We start from the raw sequence: 19392 nt of genomic DNA on the forward strand, positions 1-19392 counted from the left end.
AGAGAAAGGTAAGGAAATGTGCATATTTATTACAGTGAAAGGAAAGAAACGTACTTAAGTAAAAAAAGATGTTTTCTGATTTGTTAACCTGCTAAAAATGAAGGTCTTTAGTAAAGCTGATTTTACTAAACACATCCTGGACCTGCGCTGTTGATGTAGGTATAGTAAAATTTGACTTTGGTGGATTTCAGATGTAGGTCATATAGTTTTCTGAATTAGAAATCTGTCCTAATATTGATAAATCAAGTTCTTCTGCTCAGTTAATGAAAAGAGCCTGTAAATAATGAGACTTAAACTATGCCTCCTACTGAAGATGCAAAAGATTTTCCATAGCATAGAAGACAAACACCACCCCAAACACACAAATGGTGTCCGAATTTTTTTTTTTTTTTGTTTTGTCAGAAAGCAAGTGAATAAAGTTCATATTGCATTACTTTTACTTACATTTTTGTTACTGTATAATTAGAAGAGCTAAGGTCTAGTTTTAGGGAGCACTATAAGCAACCCACTTACAGTATGTAGGTAGCTGTTGCAACTTATTGCTTGTCACTCTTTGAGTGTGGAATTATCAAGTATACATTTCATATATTATAACATCTGTAGGAAACTAGTGATTTTTACATTCGTGTGTTTGGGCAGTGTCCCAGCACAAACACCATTACCTATTTTTCTTTTGTTATTGAAACTATCTGGATTTTAGACTCATATTTGAGGGAGTAGTTGAAACACACTAATTTTAAATTAACATAAAAGAGAATAAACACCAACACTAAATCTGAATAGTTTTCTTGGCGTTTCTTTCTGTGTATTTTTCTTTAATTCTTCTTCAAGGAATGAAACATTTTGCAATATCATTCATGATCTAGCTAGTGAATACTTGCATGAGTTACTTTCATTGGCAGTAAGTGATATTTTGACCGAAAGGTTTTCATATCCAGATGACAAATGTGCAAGTAAAGCACAAATTTTGTTCCATTCATCAGTTTCTCTCAGTTTCTTGTTGCACCCTGTGTAGTTTTGTCTCACGTAGTAATTTTCTTCTACTGACAGACATTGAGGGTCAATGATCAGTTAAATATTTCTTTCAGCTAGATAATTTGCTTTTTACATATAGCATGAGTGGCCAACTCTGATCCTGAAGAGCTGCAGTGGCTGCAGGTTTTTGTTCTAACCTAGTCGCTTAATTAGAAGACAATTCTCAACAATAACAGATCTTATTTAATTTATGTTTTATTAGAGTATTAACTGTACCATGTCAGTTCATTCTTTAAATCATAGATTTTTGTTTCCCTTTCTAATGATACATGTATCATCCAAGTGATCTGAAGCCTAAAACAGATGAGTAATTTTCAGTTCTTCACTTTCTCTTCAGTTTCCTTTTAAGTACTTAATTAAACCAAATAGTGAATGATGAGTACACCTGGGAAAAAATGGAGCTACCAAGATGTAGAACTGCTGGTTCCTTTGTCATTTGTATCATATTGCTAATAACAAGCAGTTAAAACAGTAAATACAGCTGTTTAAAACTAATAAAATAAGCAATTAAGAGTTCAAAATCTTAACAAGTGGGACAACTAAAATGAAACAGAAAATTGTCACGTAAGCAATAAGTGTTTCATCAGCAATGAATGATTTCTCATGAAGCAATTGGGTTGGAACAAAAACCTGAAGCCACTTCAGCCCTCCATGGCCGACGATGCCCAGCCCTGATTTAAAGGGTCTGAGGCTTAAATAGCAAATAAATTAATTTTTGCTACTAATTAACTTTATTTAGTCACTAATTAAGAAAATGGTTAGAATGAAACCCTGTAGCCACTGTGGCTCTCCAGGATTAGAGTTGGCCACCCTGATATACAGTCTCTTCAGCAGATGTTTACTATCTAGTAATCAATCTGACACCCCTGTAAACTAAATACTGGTGCTTTTTACAGCCTGGAATGAGGATAGTGCAAATGGGAATCAAAGGTGACCCGTTAATGGTTTGACATACTGTGAACACCAAGATAACATCTCTCAGATTTAATACATGTTATTTCATTGAATGTAACAGTTACTCTATCAGTAATGTCGGTGTCACAGCCACTACATGGCTTTTCTAGAGATTTCTTGGTCATGTCCTTCGTTTACATAATCATAGAGAGTTGTGGACAGTTGTAGCATATGTGTAATGACAGTTATGTATTGTGACATCCCCAGGTTCTTGGCCGTAGCGCTCTGTGATTTGTCACAACAGAATGTAGTAAGTTTGTTTTTTTTTTGTCTTAAGTCGTAAGGGCTGGCTCTATTGTGTGCAAGAGATGACAAACAATGAGTATATAATGCAACTCTAGGCTACCTGTTAATTGTCTTCCAAAATGTGGTGAGCTTGCAGTACTTTGGAAGTTGAAACCGTGCTGAGAAGTCAGTCATGAGGGAGTCATGTAAACCATCATTCTAGGTGTGTAATGTGACATTCTTAGTTCAACAAGGCGCAATGTCTATAGTTGTAAAGTATGGTATACTCTCCAACTTGAAGTAGTTTATTTTGACACTGGCATAACAGATGAAAAGAAGTGCTGTTAGCCACTTTTACACATTTAGTCTGTCATAGGAAATTATTGGAAAAATGCTAGGTAGAAGGCATTTATGCATAAAGCTGAGTCAAGAAACATAGGAAACTCTACAAGGCAGATTCCCAGTTTATGACCCAGTATTACTGCCAGAAATTTCCTGCTCTATGATTGTGTGAACAGAAAAGAATATTGGGTGAAAATATGAGAAATGCTTATTTTGATATTAGTGAACCGATGCTCAGAGACTTGAATGATGATGATTAAAAGTCTATGACAAACTTCATTGTTTGATTTCTGTGTTTTAAATATAGAACTGTTTTTTAAAAGTTGGAATTGAAAAGTTAAATTCTGAAAGTCAAGCCAAGGAGGACATTGTTAAGCTTAGTTAGCACCAAATGTGTCTGTGTGCTTCCATTGGATTGCAAACTTCAAAATTGAAGAGCCATATACAGAACTGCACATGTATAAAGATAAATGCTAATATGTTTTAAGTATTTTGGAAAGCTTCACTTAAGTTCTCTTTCCATAAAACATATGCTGCTTCTTTAACGGCACTGGAACATGCATCATTTTATTTTATTTTATTTTGCTGTAAGAGCATATGTGAAGCAGTATGCACATTGCTGTGTGTGGTGTTAGTTGGGCTTAACTATTTTCTCCTAGACTTGGAAGGAGAACACCCTCATTCCTAAAGCAATCCAAAAGTTACCAGTTACTTTTTAAAAGCATAATGCATGGACAAATGCTGCTACTTACTTGGGATTCAGGGGTCATGAGGTCAGTGGAAAAGGGTGTGTGGCTCTCCTGATACCTTTGCAAAAGGATGACGATCCAACTCTTTAGAGGTCTGGTGCTTCCTATCTTGCTGTATGGTTGCAAGACATAGACACTATCCAGTGACCTGAGACAAAGACTGGACTTCTTCGGTACTGTGTCTCGTTGGAGAATCCTTGAGTACTGCTGGTTTGACTTTGTGTCGAATAAGTGGTTGCTCACGGACTTCCAAATGAGACACATTTCCTGCATTGTGAGGCAGCATCTGTTATAGCACTATTGTCATATGGCTTGAGGACCCAAGCAACTGGATCAGGCCATAGGGGACACCCACGTAATGCCTGGCTGTGGCAGATAGATGGTCATTTCTGGGGAGTTATGACTGGACCACATGTCTGCCGGGGGGGGGGGTTGCCAACCAAGATCCCAAGCTGTTTCGTCATGTGATGGGTGCGACAACATGCTGTACCAGTGCATGCTCCCCAACCTGACCTTTTGCCTGTGTAATTGCGAAAATCGTGTCTGCAAGTAATGCATGGTCTTAGTTTGCACATCATCATAAGAATGACTCTTGGCTTATAGAGGTCACTGAAAGTTACACTCATATACAATACTCCTGTTGGGTACAACTCATGGACTACAGTAATCCCTCCTCCATCGCGGGGGTTGCGTTCCAGAGCCACCCGCGAAATAAGAAAATCCGCGAAGTAGAAACCATATGTTTATATAGTTATTTTTATATTGTCATGCTTGGGTCACAGATTTGCGCAGAAACACAGGAGGTTGTAGAGAGACAGGAACGTTATTCAAACACTGCAAACAAACATTTGTCTCTTTTTCAAAAGTTTTGAACTGTGCTCCATGACAAGACAGATGACAGTTCCGTCTCACAATTAAAAGAATGCAAACATATCTTCCTCTTCAAAGGAGTGCGTGTCAGGAGCACAGGCTGTCACAGAGATAGAGAAAAGCAAACAAATCAATAGGGCTGTTTGGCTTTTAAGTATGCGAAGCACCGCGGCACAAAGCTGTTGAAGGCGGCAGCTCACACCCCCTCCGTCAGGAGCAGACAAAGAGAGAGAGAGAGACAGAGTTTGTTTTTCAATCAAAAATCAATACGTGCCCTTCGAGCTTTTAAGTATACATAGCACCGGGCAGCATGTCGTTTCAGGAAGCAGCTGCACAAAAGATAGCAACGTGAAGATAATCTTTCAGCATTTTTAGACGAGCGTCCGTATCGTCTAGGTGTGCGAACAGCCCCCTGCTCACACCCCCTACGTCAGGATCAGAGAAAGTCAGTGCAAGAGAGACAGAGAAAAGTAAGCTGGGTAGCTTCTCAGCCATCTGCCAATAGCGTCCCTTGTATGAAATCAACTGGGCAAACCAACTGAGGAAGCATGTACCAGAAATTAAAAGACCCATTGTCCGCAGAAACCCGCGAAGCAGCGAAAAATCCGCGATATATATTTAAATATGCTTACATATAAAATCTGCGATGGAGTGAAGCCGCGAAGCGCGATATAGCGAGGGATTACTGTACTGTTCTTTTTGATTTTTGAATTTGCAACAGAGAGGATTTTGCATTCCATCAGGGTGGCGCAGTGGTAGCGCTGCTGCCTCGCAGTAAAGAGACCTGGGTTCGCTTCCTGGGTCCTCCCTGTGTGGAGTTTGCATGTTCTCCCTGTGTCTGCGTGGGTTTCCTCCAGGTGCTCCAGTTTCCTCCCACAGTCCAAAGACATGCAGGTTAGGTGGATTGGCGATTCTAAATTGTCCCTAGGGTGTGCTTGGTGTGTGTGCGTGTCCTGCGGTGGGTTGGCGTCCTGCCCAGGATTGGTTCCTGCCTTGCACCCTGTGTTGGCTGGGATTGGCTCCAGCAGACCTCCGTGACCCTGTGTTCGGATTCAGCGGGTTGGAAAATGGATGGATGGATGCATTCCATCAAAAACAATTTATTTATCTTAATGTAGTTTATTTATTTTTTTAAATCTGACCATCAATTTTGTCTGCATCCCACATTTATATCCAAAATGATATTGAATGTCAGTACTTGAAGTTGGAAATGTCAATATTGTGATAACCCCTGTTACAGCTGGGAAGCCAGCCTTGAGGATTGACAACAAGCAGAACAGATGGTAGTATGTAAAAGACCACAAAGCATTGAATGACAACCAGTGGCAAAAACTGTTATGGAGCAGTGAGTCCAAATTTGAAATATTTGTTTCACAAGATTGCCAGTATGTTAGACAATTGACATGACATACAGTATATTGATTCTTGTCTTCCATGAAACATGATGTTGGTGGCGACCGTGTCATGGTTTGGAGTAATATTTAGACCAGAAGTGTAGGAAATCTCGTAAAAATCAATGGAATGATGACTGTGGAGAAATACAAACAGGTTTTATATTCATCATGTTTGTACCTTCAGGAAAAAACCTGATATCAATCTCATGTCTTCCTATCTGAATGACGCAGCTTTAGTAGCTGAGAGCTATGAGAGCGTTTTAACCTGCGTGAAATGGAGGCACCCTTAGTATAATCAGTTTAACTTTCATCATGACTTTTTTTACATTTTATATGTTAACAGTATTCATATTTGTTCTCTTTGCAATTTTTATTTACTGTAACTGCAGTAAAAGAATCAATTTTCTAATCCATGAAATCAATTTGAGCGTCTTTGGGTGCTTTAGCCTGCAAGAGCTGAAACTGGAACAAAAGGGTGTTATTTCTTTACAGGCAACTAACATTTTCTTTTTCATTATTATATTAACCTGCTTTTCAGGCAATGTTTATTTTATATATTTGTAGTGAACATTGCAAAGGCCATTGTGGCACAAGTTTCCCAGAGATGCTGAAATTTGGAACACTGGCAAGTTAATTGACTTGTTTAGGGTCACACTGCCACTCAGTTTTGGGACTTAAACCACAAGGCCTCAGGTTCATAGTAGGCCGTTGCACCCTTTGATTCGCACTTGATATTTATTACATAATTATTTTCATTTTGTTAATTTAGGAATAAGGATAAAGAGAGAAGAGCCAAATCTTGAGATTGACACACCAAAGAAAAAGCAGAGGAATACTTCTTTCAACGACTCATGGCAAGAAACATTTCCTTGGGCCAATCCAAGCCAACTTGGAAACTTCTATGCACATTGTGCACTTTGTGAAAGAGACATAACTGTTCATAATAAAGTAACTGATTTAACCCGTCATTCAGAAACAAAAAGACATCGTCGAAATAAAAATAAACTTTCTTTGGATCATGCAAACAGTGATATATTTCATAGTTTTTCAAACTCTTTTTGTTCTGGAGACATCACTCTAAAATTCATTGGCAGGTATTGCCAGGACGTAAAAGTTGTTCAGCAGATTATAAAGGAAGGAAAAGTTTCACCTCATATTGCAAAGTTTGTCCTTGGACTGAATTACCCAGAAGATATAATCTCCAAATGTCAAAAGACTCCATTTTGTGTTTATGTTTACTGGAGAATGAATTTGGGCAAGGAGAGTGCAAATGTCTTTTTGGTTGGACTATTTGATCAAACTACTGGTAAGAATGTGTTTCGCATTCTTGATATCACAGAGCATGCCATGGACTCGACTCAGCAGGTGTCTGCCTGCCTACTGGAAACTCTAAAGAAGTTTAATATACCTGTTATGAATCTCATGTCTTTCTACCTGAATGACGCAGCTTTAGCAGCTGAGAGCTATGAGAGCGTTTTAACCTGCGTGAAACGGAGGAACCCTAGTGTAATCAGTGTTAGAATACCGTGCAATTTAATAGACTGCCTCTGCAAATCTGCTGTTAGAAAATTATCTTCACCAGTAAATGACCTTATCTCTGACATCCAATACTATTTCAGTCAATCCCCTAAAATTACTGCATTTCAGGAACTTTTTCATAACTTGGAACTTTTAAACAATGACTGTGATGCATCTAGCCACTGCCTTGTTATGAAGAAAATAGTGAAGGAAATGGATGAGATGTGGCCAAGTCTTAACAGTTACTTTATGTCACCTGAAAGTAGTACAGAAAAGGCGAAACTAATTTTTGACAGGCTACAAAACCACAAAATTAGATTAACTTTTCAGTTTCTCAAATATGCTTTAGAAACTTTGTGTGCCTTAAATGAAAAGCTGCATGGTCAAGATAACCATACAATGCAAATGCTGAAGGACATCAGCTATACTGTGAGTTGTTATGCTGGGAGACTACTACAGCCAGAAGCTGCTCTCCGATTGTTAAAGACTAGTGATCCAACAGTGCTTGAATACCCGACAAACATTCTTCCTCAAAATGAGCTCTTCATTGGCACAGATACTGAGAAATACTTGGTAGAACATAAAGAGCTTGCATCAAATTCACACATCATTGACAGCTTTTTCAAAGATGTAGAATTATTTTATGTGGAGGTAATAAAACAGTTGCTTAACGTACTTCCTTTTAGCAATAGCTGTTTAAAAAACATTGTGAAAATCTTAAATCCAGCCTGCAAAATGTCGATCACACAAAGCATTTTGATTGAAGTTGCTTCAGAATTACAAATCTGCAAAACTGCAGAGGATATTGCACAACTAAAGACGGAGTTCTCACTTTATCAGTCTATGAAAATTGATCACGAAGACACTAATTCCATTTTTCAATTGTCAATGCCATACTGGAGTAAAGTTTTAAAGTTGCTCACAACCTCTACAGAAACAAAGTCTTCTCTCTTTAGGAAGCTAATTCACACTTTGTTTTGCCTGCCACCCTCTGTTCTTCAACCTGAAATAGCCTTCCACAAGGTAAGACTGTTCACTCTATTTGTATATAAACATTTTTTGCTTTAGTCAACATGGATCTATAAAGTTTGTCTCATTCAGGTAGTTAAAAAATGATAAATGTGGACTTTGAAAAGGTTCATGGAGTATGAATGCAGTAGTTCTATGTAAAAAGTTATTAGTAGTGGTGTTGGTTCTGTGTTATAGAGGTGGCACTGATAAATAACAGTAGCAATAAATATTTACATAATGTAAAAATCTTAATTTTACAACAAAAATGAATACATACAAATCTTTAAGTGAATTACAATGAAAACATACCCACAAGGAAAGGCAAACAATGTTTTAATCTAATTACTTTTTCTAACTTGTAATAAGTAGGCAGTCAGAACACTGTTTGCTTTGTGTTTAAATTATTTAAAGGGAAGTGGAAATTTTGGGAATGAGTTTTTTTTTCACTGGTGAGGGAGGAATAATGTTATTTCCTAAAGACAGTATTACATTTTGCTTAAGAACATTTTGCTGGAAGGCACGTGAAATTTAAGGATGGTAGTTGCATAAATTTTCCTACTTCTCAGTCACAGAAACCGAAGTTTAAAATAAATAATGGTGCATTCCTAATAAGATTCTTTTTGGGTTTTCATACTGATTGCAAGTTGTGCTGTGTAAGGCATGTTGAAGATATTTTTTGCAGCCAGTCAATGTAAAGCGCATTAGATTAAGGAAAAAAGCACAACACAGAATTTAACAAACACACACCTTTGACATGTTGGTTGCAGTGTGCTGCCTTTGAAAATTCACTACAGTGATTTGTAATTCAGTTTGATTCAGTATTGGATCCTACAGTGCCTTGACTCTACTTGATGTTGATAACGGTAACCTGTGGATTACTGACTCATGATCAACATTACTGCGGAGGCATCCCATTTATTTTAGTGCTAAAGATAATACTGGAATGGGACCTATTCAAGATTTCAGCAGTGATGGCAGATTCACTGTGCACAACAGGTTGTTGATGCCTGACAAGGTGGTATCTATTTTTACCTTTTGATAAACATCCGTGGTAATAAAAGCTGCCCAGTTGAAGACAAATTGTCTTTGCAGTTTTAACAGCAGGGTATATGTATGGAGTAGTTCGGTGAGGCCATATAAGATGACTTTTGAACATTCTCAAAGAAGTTTAGCTAACCCAACAACATCTAAGGAAAATCATGTTCTTAGCACGGGTGAGCAAATGTGGAACTCAACTGATATTGTCAAGAGGTGAAAGGAGCACTTTGAAGGACTCCTAAACTTAATGGGTATGCTTTCTATGAGTTTTATTTGGGGTTGGGTCTGTTCTAGTATCTTGAGGTTGATGTAAAAATTCAGTGCTGACTAGACTGGAGAGGAGGATAAGATCTGACCAGAAATGTTGAAAGCACTTGATAGTGAAATGTTTTTTGGCTAACACATCTCTTCAGTATTAGATGGAAAGTTGGGGCAGTGCCTAATGACTGACTCAATGGGATGATGATCTCATTTTTTTTTTAAATGGGGCCAACAGAGATTGTTGTACATCACGGAGAGAAACTTGGGAAATCAGTAGCAAACCCTCAAATCCAGGAGCAATAATGTGCAACAGCAGACTAGCTCTTTGTCTTTTGGCACATATCTCACAAGTTGTGGAAGATGCCCGTCCTGTGTACAGGTGCTTTGTAGATGTCTAAAAACCTCAACAATGGTGTACCACATGTTGTCTTTCATAGGAAGTGCTATGGGGATCAAGGGTGTGGTTTTGTGCTAATCAGTTCACTGTGTTTACATATTTGATGTTAAATCGTTCATGTTTACATTAGGAATTCTACAATGTATGTACCTTGTCTGCTTTCCTGTTTGTGATTTTTATGGACATATTAAGGTACAAATGAGGCAAGGGAAATATCTAGTTTGGAAACGTAAGTGTTGTATATCTGCTTTTTGTAGATGATAATATCCTGTTGGTCTCATCAAACTTTGATGTTGGACACACACTGGAGTGGTTCACATACTAGTATAATGTAGTCATGTAAAATGACCACCTCCATACTAGGGCTGATCAGGTGGTCTATGATATTGTTCATATGCTGGACGCATTGTAGATGTAAATAAACATTGTCAATTGGTTCCAAGTATTTGTAGAAATTGTCTCAAAATACCAAACGGCAGCCGTCACCTTTTTGTTATTTTTTTTATCTTTTGCCCAAGGGAACTGTCACACTCATATTCACAGCAGGAGGCACTTGAAATTCTTGTGCTTAGCTAGTAGTAGTTTAGCAAGAGTGCACTGTAGTCTAAAAAGAAGTCTGATCAGTGCATCATGCACAAAGTTTGAATGGGAAGAGCACAGGTGTGTTTGTAGCACTACAAGACGGCAGCGCTCACAGACTCCAAATGCTTGAAGTGGGCTGGTACTCATTGCTAAAACTGGCCCACTCTGAGATTCAAGGGAACCTTGTCTCCTTTTGACAAGATATACTAATATACGCATACTCTGACCTCGTCGTGTCATACGTAATAATATATTGAGAGGAGGAACAAGATGCTTACTAAATGGAGCACTGCTGATAGTTTGGTTCAGCTTCGACCACTGCTTGCGGACAGTATACTGTAGTGTCTCAGCTGTGAAGTGGCACACCTTTAAGTCAACGTTTGTTGTTGGCACTGGGCAGTAGGAAGAACAGCGGCCTATGCAAATTAAAACTGCTGGAAAAAAAAAATGATGGCTGAGCTTACTGGGCACCCCACAACAGATGACATTCACAGGAGTGAGCTTGTGTGGCACTCGATGCAAAGAGATGAATGAGTTGAAAGGGGTCAACAAGTAACAAAAAGGACTTAAAAGGGCAAAAGTGCACAAGTCACTTTAATGAGACTTTAATGAGTTCTTTGGGGCCGAATGAAGCACCAGGCAGTCAGCATGTAAATAGGTATTAGAATGTCTGAGCTTTAGCGTTTGTTTTGTCACATATTCCAGTATGTTTGTGTGCTAACACTTTGTACAACTGTAAGAAGGTGATTTTTTTGACAAACCTAAGTTTAACTAGGAGCTGTACCCTACCATGCTAGATAATCTTTTGGAATAAAGGGCATTACCAGTTTTTCTCCTGGCAGACTCCACAGTGTATTTTTAACAGATTGACAAGGTGTAATCATCAGAATAAAAGAATGTATTATTAAAGGGAATGCTAAGTAATGTAACACAGTAATAAATGGAAATGGCCAATAAAAATGTTTTAATAAGCAGGTTTTATGTGTGCAAAACATAATTAACATGCAGACTGCACTAATGTATTGAATATTAATTTACTATTGTGGATGTCTGCATTTACTGGTGAATTTGTGTAGAGGTGGCAATTTTGTAGGAAGTGTTCTGCCCCGAGGTAGTGATGAGTTAAAAGCCAAGTCCTTGAGCAAAGCTTTTGATGAATTAAATATTCTACATCTCTGTCTTCACCTATACTCACAATTTCTAGGTGGCAGCTGACAGATTGTGAGTACAGTTGAAATCTAGCAGTTTCACAGGATTGTTGGGTACATTCTTTGTTACTAAAGAATGAGTTCTAGAAAACAGGCCCACGTTGAGGGAATATTTACTTATTGTAGTGGTCTAATCAAAGTTTTAGGCAGTAGGGATTTATAGCTAAAGTTTTTTTCTTCTGATTTTTGGCTTAAATCAGGAGAACTTTTTAAAGGTTAAAAATGCCTAATTGTAGAAGCATGTCGAAACGTTTATTTGTACTTTATCCAAAGACTGAAAATGAGGAATTCATTGCTTTAATCTGAAAGTTGAGTACTATCAGCTACACAGTTAGCTTGTTGGAATTATGAAACAACAAAAAGTCTTGTTTGTTTGCACAGTGATTGATTTTATTTTTACACAAGCTAATTGAAAGATCAGTTTTGGTTCAAGTGTGCAATCTGAAATGGAGCCATCACACCGAAGAATATCCACGTTGTATGATTATGCACAGTACTAAAAGTCTCTTATGCCCACATTTTAACTTCACACTGCAGCTAAAAGTAACGCAATTACAATTTTAGGCTCATATCTCTATTTTGACGTTCAAATGAATTTTACAAATGATCAAAGTCTGATATCACTATGTACATTCACAGAATTGATAAAACCAAATTTATCAATTTATTTGACAGATGCATAATATAGACCATCATACTCACCAACAATATATGGACTTCTTTTAGGCCTGCAACAACTTACCGTTGTGATCGATAGTAATCGATTATTAAAAACAATGGCAGTGGTCACTTTCATCGATAAGTTGATTACATCATTAGGCTGAGCATGTTGTGGCGTACAATTGCATCACTACTTCATTCAGGCAGATGGTAAGCAAGTGCCAGAAAAGACAGTGTGGCCTAAGAGTTTAGGAGCACTTCACTCCAAGTGCAGAAAAAAAGGTTATGAGGTGCAAATTGTGTAGGTCTGACCTCGTATGGCACAAGAGCACAATGGAGGGGCACAAATATTTGAATAGGAAAAATACCATTACAGGCATTGTGGAGAAGGAAGACTCACTGTCATCCCAGTAAGTTGAATGTATGTTAACTCAGTCTTTTCTAGGTTAGGCATAATGAGCAGATTATTCAAGGCATAGCGAATACAACACTAGCATATCTGACAGAATTTGATAAGTGGCGACTAAAAATATGTGTCTTTAGCCAGCAGCTTGTAAACATTCAGAACTTCACTTACCTTTTTTTTTTTTTTTTTTTTTGACGAGGTCACTCTGCTAAATTATGGTGCTGCATTACATGCTTTCAAGCATGTGTAACATTAGCATGTGTGTGCTTACAAAAATGGTTACGAAGAAGCATAATTCCCTTCTGAGCAGAAAACCTTTTTTTCTCAGTCTCGTGTGCAAAGGAAATCAAAAACTCAGCGATAACACGACAGGTTGGCTGAAAGGCGTATTGCTCATTCCAAGTCAAAAGACCAGCTGGCTATTGGACTTCAACTGACTTGTATACAGTCTGGAGGAAGACACATTATTATGTGCAAGTACTGCTGCAGTAAGCCTAGTTTAGCTGGTTAAACAGATATTGTGGCTGGATCACACAGTTTCAAATGTGAAAATCTAACCGCACTCCCAAAGGCAAATGACATGCAGCAGGCTGTGACAGCGTGTTGGCTGCAGGTAAGCAAATGTGCCAGAGAATCTGCAGTAGTAAAAGGAAACGAAACGGACGAATGATGATGCAAAAAGATATGAACTTTCAGTTGGAATAAACTCGCTATATTACTTAGTAAAGAAAGAACTGAGTTTCACACAAATGAAACCACTTGTTTTGCTGAAAAAATGTATTAAAATAAATCCCCAACATATGACAACCATGTTTGTTGTGCTGAACTAATTTCAAACAATACTGAAGAGTATAGAAAAAAACTAGTAAAATCATGGTGGTGTAACAGATTATTTTGTGGTGGCCAGATATTTAAATGGTGCTTTGCCAGTAAACCATCTCTTTAACAGAAAGTGGAAAAAAACTTTTAAATTACATATTTTATTTTGAAGTGCTAGTTTAATGTGATTCTGAATATGCAAGCCAAATGCTGAGTTTAATTAATTTATTGAAAACTGTTGTGGTTTTTAAGGAAAATGTGTGTGTGTTCATTGCACAACCAGAGTCAGAAGTGCTTTTAAGTGTTTTATTTCTATTTGCTACTATTTATTTTCAATGTATTATATAAATTTTGTATTAAAAACAATATTTTGTTTAAAGTATCTATAAGTAGTTTATTTTTTTAAATGCATTTCTGAAAATTTTACACAGACCTGTTTAATTGTTGAAAGATTCCATTTAATGAAACTCATGTGTTTACTTTCAAATGGATTTTTTTTTTTTTTTTTTACAATCCAACTAAGTGATTAATCAACAAAATAATCACCAGATTAATTGATTATCAAAATAATCGTTATTTGCAGCCCTAGCTGCTTCACTGCTTCATGTTTTCCATGCAGGACATCAGCAAATTAATCAGCTAGTGATGGCAAGGAAGAAAACTAGAAAACGTTTTATGTGTGAATTTTGTTTTTGTTTTTTTAATGCTATTTAGTTACGTCTTGGTACAATATGTTAAAAAAAAATGTCAAAGGAGGGTGAACTTTCTTTTCATAAGACTTGTTTACTTAATCAAAACCTTCCTTTTAGTGATCCATTACACATCATTTTCAATCAACTACAGGCTGGAAATGGAACTATGTGAACAGCCAACACATTATTGTCATTAATTTAACTTAAACGTTTCTATATACTGTACTGTTAGAAATGGATTTTTTTGTATAGTTGAAATGTGAAGGTCTTTGTGCATGAATTAGTGTCGAAGATGATGCACAAATGATGTGCAGATTCAGCAAAGCTTAAGTTTAGGTCCTGTGCATTAATAGAATGGCCAGTTTTCCCAATACTTAGTTCTGTCTGAAATGGGGGAGATGAAAAACATATTCTGTAACTTTAAAACATTTATGTAGAAGAAATCAAATCAGTTTCTTCATTCTTCTTTTCTCAGAATTCACTGTAAAACAAATATGAATTTTAACTTCTGTACTAGAACTTATGGAGAGTGTTCACTGCCATATTTTTACCATGCAAAAGGCCATATTTACTTTATAAAAATGAAACACATGTGGAAAGTTAAAATGTGTTGTCTTTGATTAACACTTATTTCTGTAATGCTCGGGTAAAAATTATATGAAAAGGTCATACTGTATATTTATCCCCTTAGCAGCCATTGGTGTTTAGTATGAGCATTTTTCAACAAACAAATTACTAAATCTCTCTCAAGGTAAAAGAAACCTATTAGTGAATTATGCTTTTTTTAAAAATTTTATTGAACTATTTATATTGTTTGTAAGAACAACTGATTGATCCAGTGCCTGTTTAGATGTGTCATAGCAAAGGGCATGAATACTTGTTCAAGTTTTATGGAACCCTGCATTCACTGTTATTTTTGCAATTTTAATTCAGTGCTAGTAAAAATCCCCATTAAATACATTAAGATGTCTTATTGTAGTATAAAGAATAAAAAGAAGTGAGTACTTTGGTAGAGTATGTAATATTATCATTTATAAAATTAGAATGTTTGTGTTTATTCTTGTAGATGAATTGCCTTATTAGAAGTTTTGTATTGTGTTGGATGTTGAAGCACTATTTTTAAATATATAACTTTCAAAAACTACTGATGTATGGTGATAGTATGTTTTACAATAACATTGATGCTGTTAAAGATAACTTCACTTTTATTGTTTTAGGCAATAAAGAATGGTGATGCCTCACTATTAGGAAGCAACCAGTGTAACAGTGAAATTGTTATAGATCTCACAAGCGAAAATGAAAACAGTGTTCTTTCATCCAATGAGCCTTCCACTCTAACACCTTTCACAAGAAAAGAAGGTATGAATTAATTAATAGTACTAACGATTGTTAAAGAAGGTCGATTTTACTACAGTGTTTGAAAGATATCTTGAGTAATATCTGTGCCCAATGCACTCGCATTAAATACCTTGTTCAAAACTGTCTTTTTCATAAACCATTTTTATTATGTTACTAGCTCCTGGCCTGTTTACATGTAAGAGTGATGATTTTGTTGTATAGTATAAGCAGAGGCTTAAAATAATGAACTACAACTGCTTGGTACTACCTTTACTTTTACTCCACTACATTTTTAGGTCCAGCTGTATACTTTTTACTTCATTACATTTTCCAGCAAGTTCTCTTTACTTGTTACACATACCAAACTATTATAAATTCATAAAAGAGCTGTCAGATGTGTTGTCAACTTAGTTTATAGCCCAGTGTTGCTCAGACACAGCCAATTGAATGCTGTGTATCATTCAAAAATAAAAGTGCAATAGCTTGCCTTTCACTGATCATTGGGTAGGTTGTTTCCATGCTTCCTGCTCACTGTTGAGATATAGCAACTGAGTGGGCACTTTTCCCACAATCATATTTGAAAACTGCACCTAAAGTAATCTGTTTCAAGAATCTACCTTCAAATTTAAAGAAGCATGTTGAAGTAAAAAATTTTTTCCTCTTCTTAAGCTATCTTATATGGAGCCCAAAAGTCCCAAAATACAGTGCCTGTATAATCTTGTGTAAAGTAATATCTTAAGACAAAAAGTTACATAATGTCTGAACAATATCTGAGTGTAATATGCACAAAATATTGTGGCTGATTCTTACATGCCCAGTTACTGAAGCACTGCAGTGATCTCTGCTGTAAAGTTTTCTTGTTAACTGGACAAGACAGATTTGGTGTTCAAGGTAGATCTGCAAGGGTAGAAGGGAGTGGTGCCAAGGTCTAGCTGTCTCTTGTTATGTGAGAGCTAATAAAGGGGTGTCAGTTTTTCTTCAAACAGAGAAAAGTATAAAATATGTTATGAATGTTCTTTAAAAATAGAGAACACAATACATTTAATTTAGATAAATCCTTGCACCTTCTTATTATTCTAAAGTGTACTTTTACTTTTGGTACTTTTGGAAAGTAGATACTACTTTTACTGAAGTATATTTTAACGGAAAAATTTAAGTGATACTAAAAATTTGACAAAGTACTTCAGCTTTTACATAAGTATCATTTCTGAGTACTTTTGAGTGTAAGCCAAAACAATATATCTCAATAAATAATCTGTACTGTTATTAGACTTCCACAAAGAGAGGAATACTTGTGGAAGGTTACAAAAAGGTAGAATTAGACTTTTGAGCAGCATTTTTCTCCTGAATGTCATGAAAATGTGGGTATATAAAGAAAATCATTGTATACCTTTTTTAGTGTTACGAACCACAATAAACTGAAAGTTTCTATTGTATAAACCAAGTCTGGGACAATTTTCAACTGTACACAACTGGCACCTGATCATCTTCATATTCATCCTAAAGACACTTAGCTACAGGCTGCAGAACAGAGTGGGGCCAAATGTTTGGGGTGCACCTGGACTTTGGTGACATACGATTACAGACTTGGTCATTGTTACAGCTAGTGCTGTGTTCACATGCTAGAATTTAATCAACGTGGCATTTGTTTAATGTATGTGTCTTCTTATATTATCTTGGGCATCATGGCTTCATAGAAGACCGCAAAGGAACTGGAAAGGCCTAAAAATATTAAAAGACTGTTCCTTTCGCTGTAAAACTTGAAGTGATGAAATGTAGGTTAACAGCATTATTAAACTGAATTTTGTGAAGGGAAAGTGACATATTATGGTTTGCTTTGAAGACTAATATTATTTTAAACTGATGGTGTCAATTTTAATGTATTTTGGTAGTGTTTTAGCAAAATGAGAGTATTTTCTGGAGCCAGGAAATGTTTACATATTTTTTTTCATTAAAATAAATGGTAATTAGGTGTTCACAATTCAAAACCTGTGTGTGTGTGTGTACGTTTATAGACAGACTGTAGATATAAAGTGTGTTATATGGGGGGGCCAGTCAAAACACTGGACGCTAGATTCACCAAACTGCAGGTGTTCCAAATGTCTTTAAAATTATGGATATTTTTCTCAAATACTTGAAATGTGTTTGAAAGGCAAGCATAAATGTGTGAATTTCTTTAAAAAACAATTTTTAAACTTAAAATATTATTTTGAAATACACCCCACCCCCATGTAGATAGTTTTCATTTGGAGCTTAAGTAAAATTTATATTTGGATAATTCTGAGCCATAATCTTTATCTTCTATATTGCTAATTGTTCAAAATTAAAAGTTAAATTTGAGAGTTTTGTTCTCATTAATTCATTTAAGCCCATTGCTTTTTGATGAATCAGAATAAAGGAAATGCAGCCAACAAGTGATCAACCATATATGGTTACTCTTTTAAGATTGTCGGGGGGGGGAAAAGCATCCCAGGTGAATTTTTAAGAAGAAGGGGGGAAAGCTGCCATCATGGTGAAGGGTGACTGCTGTGAAGAATGTAATATATAAAAGTTATGAGTTAACCATTTTTCACATTGTATAGTTTATTTGGTAATTTTGATGTAATCACTATTATTCTGAAATATGGAAAATTCTGAAGTATAGAAAAGTAAACACTGAAAAAATGTTCAGTGGGTAAATGTACTAACAATTAATTGATACTGTGTCTGTGTGCGTGTGTGTGTGTGTGTGTGTGATATATATATATATATATATATATATATATATATATATATATATATATATATATATATATATATATATATATATATGTATATTGTAGGATTTGCTCAGTAAAAAAAGTCTGTTTGAGTAGTAGTGTTGCTTAAGAGTAGTGTGTTGAGACTGCGTCACCAACAAGGGCTACCTGCAGAGCAAAGATAGTGGGACTTTATGGTTGAGGGACAGGAAGAGGCACGTCATCTGGAGGTAAGGCGGATGTGAGGTTGTCAGGGGGCGTGGTCTGAAGCTGGAAGAGGAAGGAGATTAGATCTTACTGCACCTGTAAGAATGGGAGAAAAGGCATTAGCACACTTGATTACCACCTGTTACCTGGGTTTCAGCGTTAGTCAGGCCCCAGTGCTCCTCCCATGTGCACGTGTGACACACCCTCTTCTCCTTCAAACTACAACCCAAGCCCAGACCCATTGGGTGTGGCATTCCGTACCATGAGGTTGTGTGCCCAAGAGAGGGCATCGGCATTTGCCTGGAGGGAACTGCTCAGATAAATTATGGTGAACCTGTAAGGCTGAAGGCCCAAGAAACCCCTCGTGACTAGGGGGTTCAAGTCTTTGGGTAGGACCATCCATTTGTGGGCTGCATGGTCCATGACCAGAGTAAACTCCCGGCCCAGGAGGTAATACCTCAGCTGGGTCACCACTCATTTGATCGTGAGGGCTTCTCTCTTGACGGCTGTATACCTGGTCTCCTGGCCCAGCAGTTTCCGGCTTAGGAACATCATGAGGTGTTCAGCGCCGTCAACATTCTGGCTCAGCATGGATCCCAGTCTGGAGTCAGAAATGTCCATCTGAAGGATAAATGGTAAAGAGAAATTTGGTCTTCTCAGCATCGGTGCTGACGTTAGGGCCTGCTTTAGGTCACAAAATGCAACATCTGCTTTGTCAATCCATACCACCGTGTTGTGGGCCCACTTCTTTGTCCCATCTGTCAAGGGTGTCACCCTCTCAGAGAAGTGAGGTACGAACCAAAGGTAGTAGCTCACTAACCATAGGAAGGCTTGAATCTGCCTTTTGGATTTCAGACGGGGCTAATTTAATATGGCAGTAACTTTATAACACTACCCCAACCGACTAGGTAGCCCAAATATTTGGCCTCTGTCAGCCCAAAGAAGCAT

The 19392-nt window shown here is 36.9% G+C and overlaps 1 protein-coding gene across 1 annotated transcript in view; it reads left to right on the forward strand.

The window, feature by feature from the left end:
• The window catches only part of LOC114659234 (DNA (cytosine-5)-methyltransferase 3A-like), a 72808-nt gene that overhangs the window by 11772 nt on the left and 41644 nt on the right, over positions 1 to 19392 (forward strand). Inside the window, 2 exon segments of the mRNA XM_051932451.1 lie at positions 6339 to 8110; positions 15379 to 15520. Of these exon segments, the coding sequence (XP_051788411.1) occupies positions 6339 to 8110; positions 15379 to 15520 (1914 nt within the window).

Source organism: Erpetoichthys calabaricus, chromosome 10, assembly GCF_900747795.2.
Source record: "Erpetoichthys calabaricus chromosome 10, fErpCal1.3, whole genome shotgun sequence".
Lineage (NCBI taxonomy): Eukaryota > Metazoa > Chordata > Cladistia > Polypteriformes > Polypteridae > Erpetoichthys > Erpetoichthys calabaricus.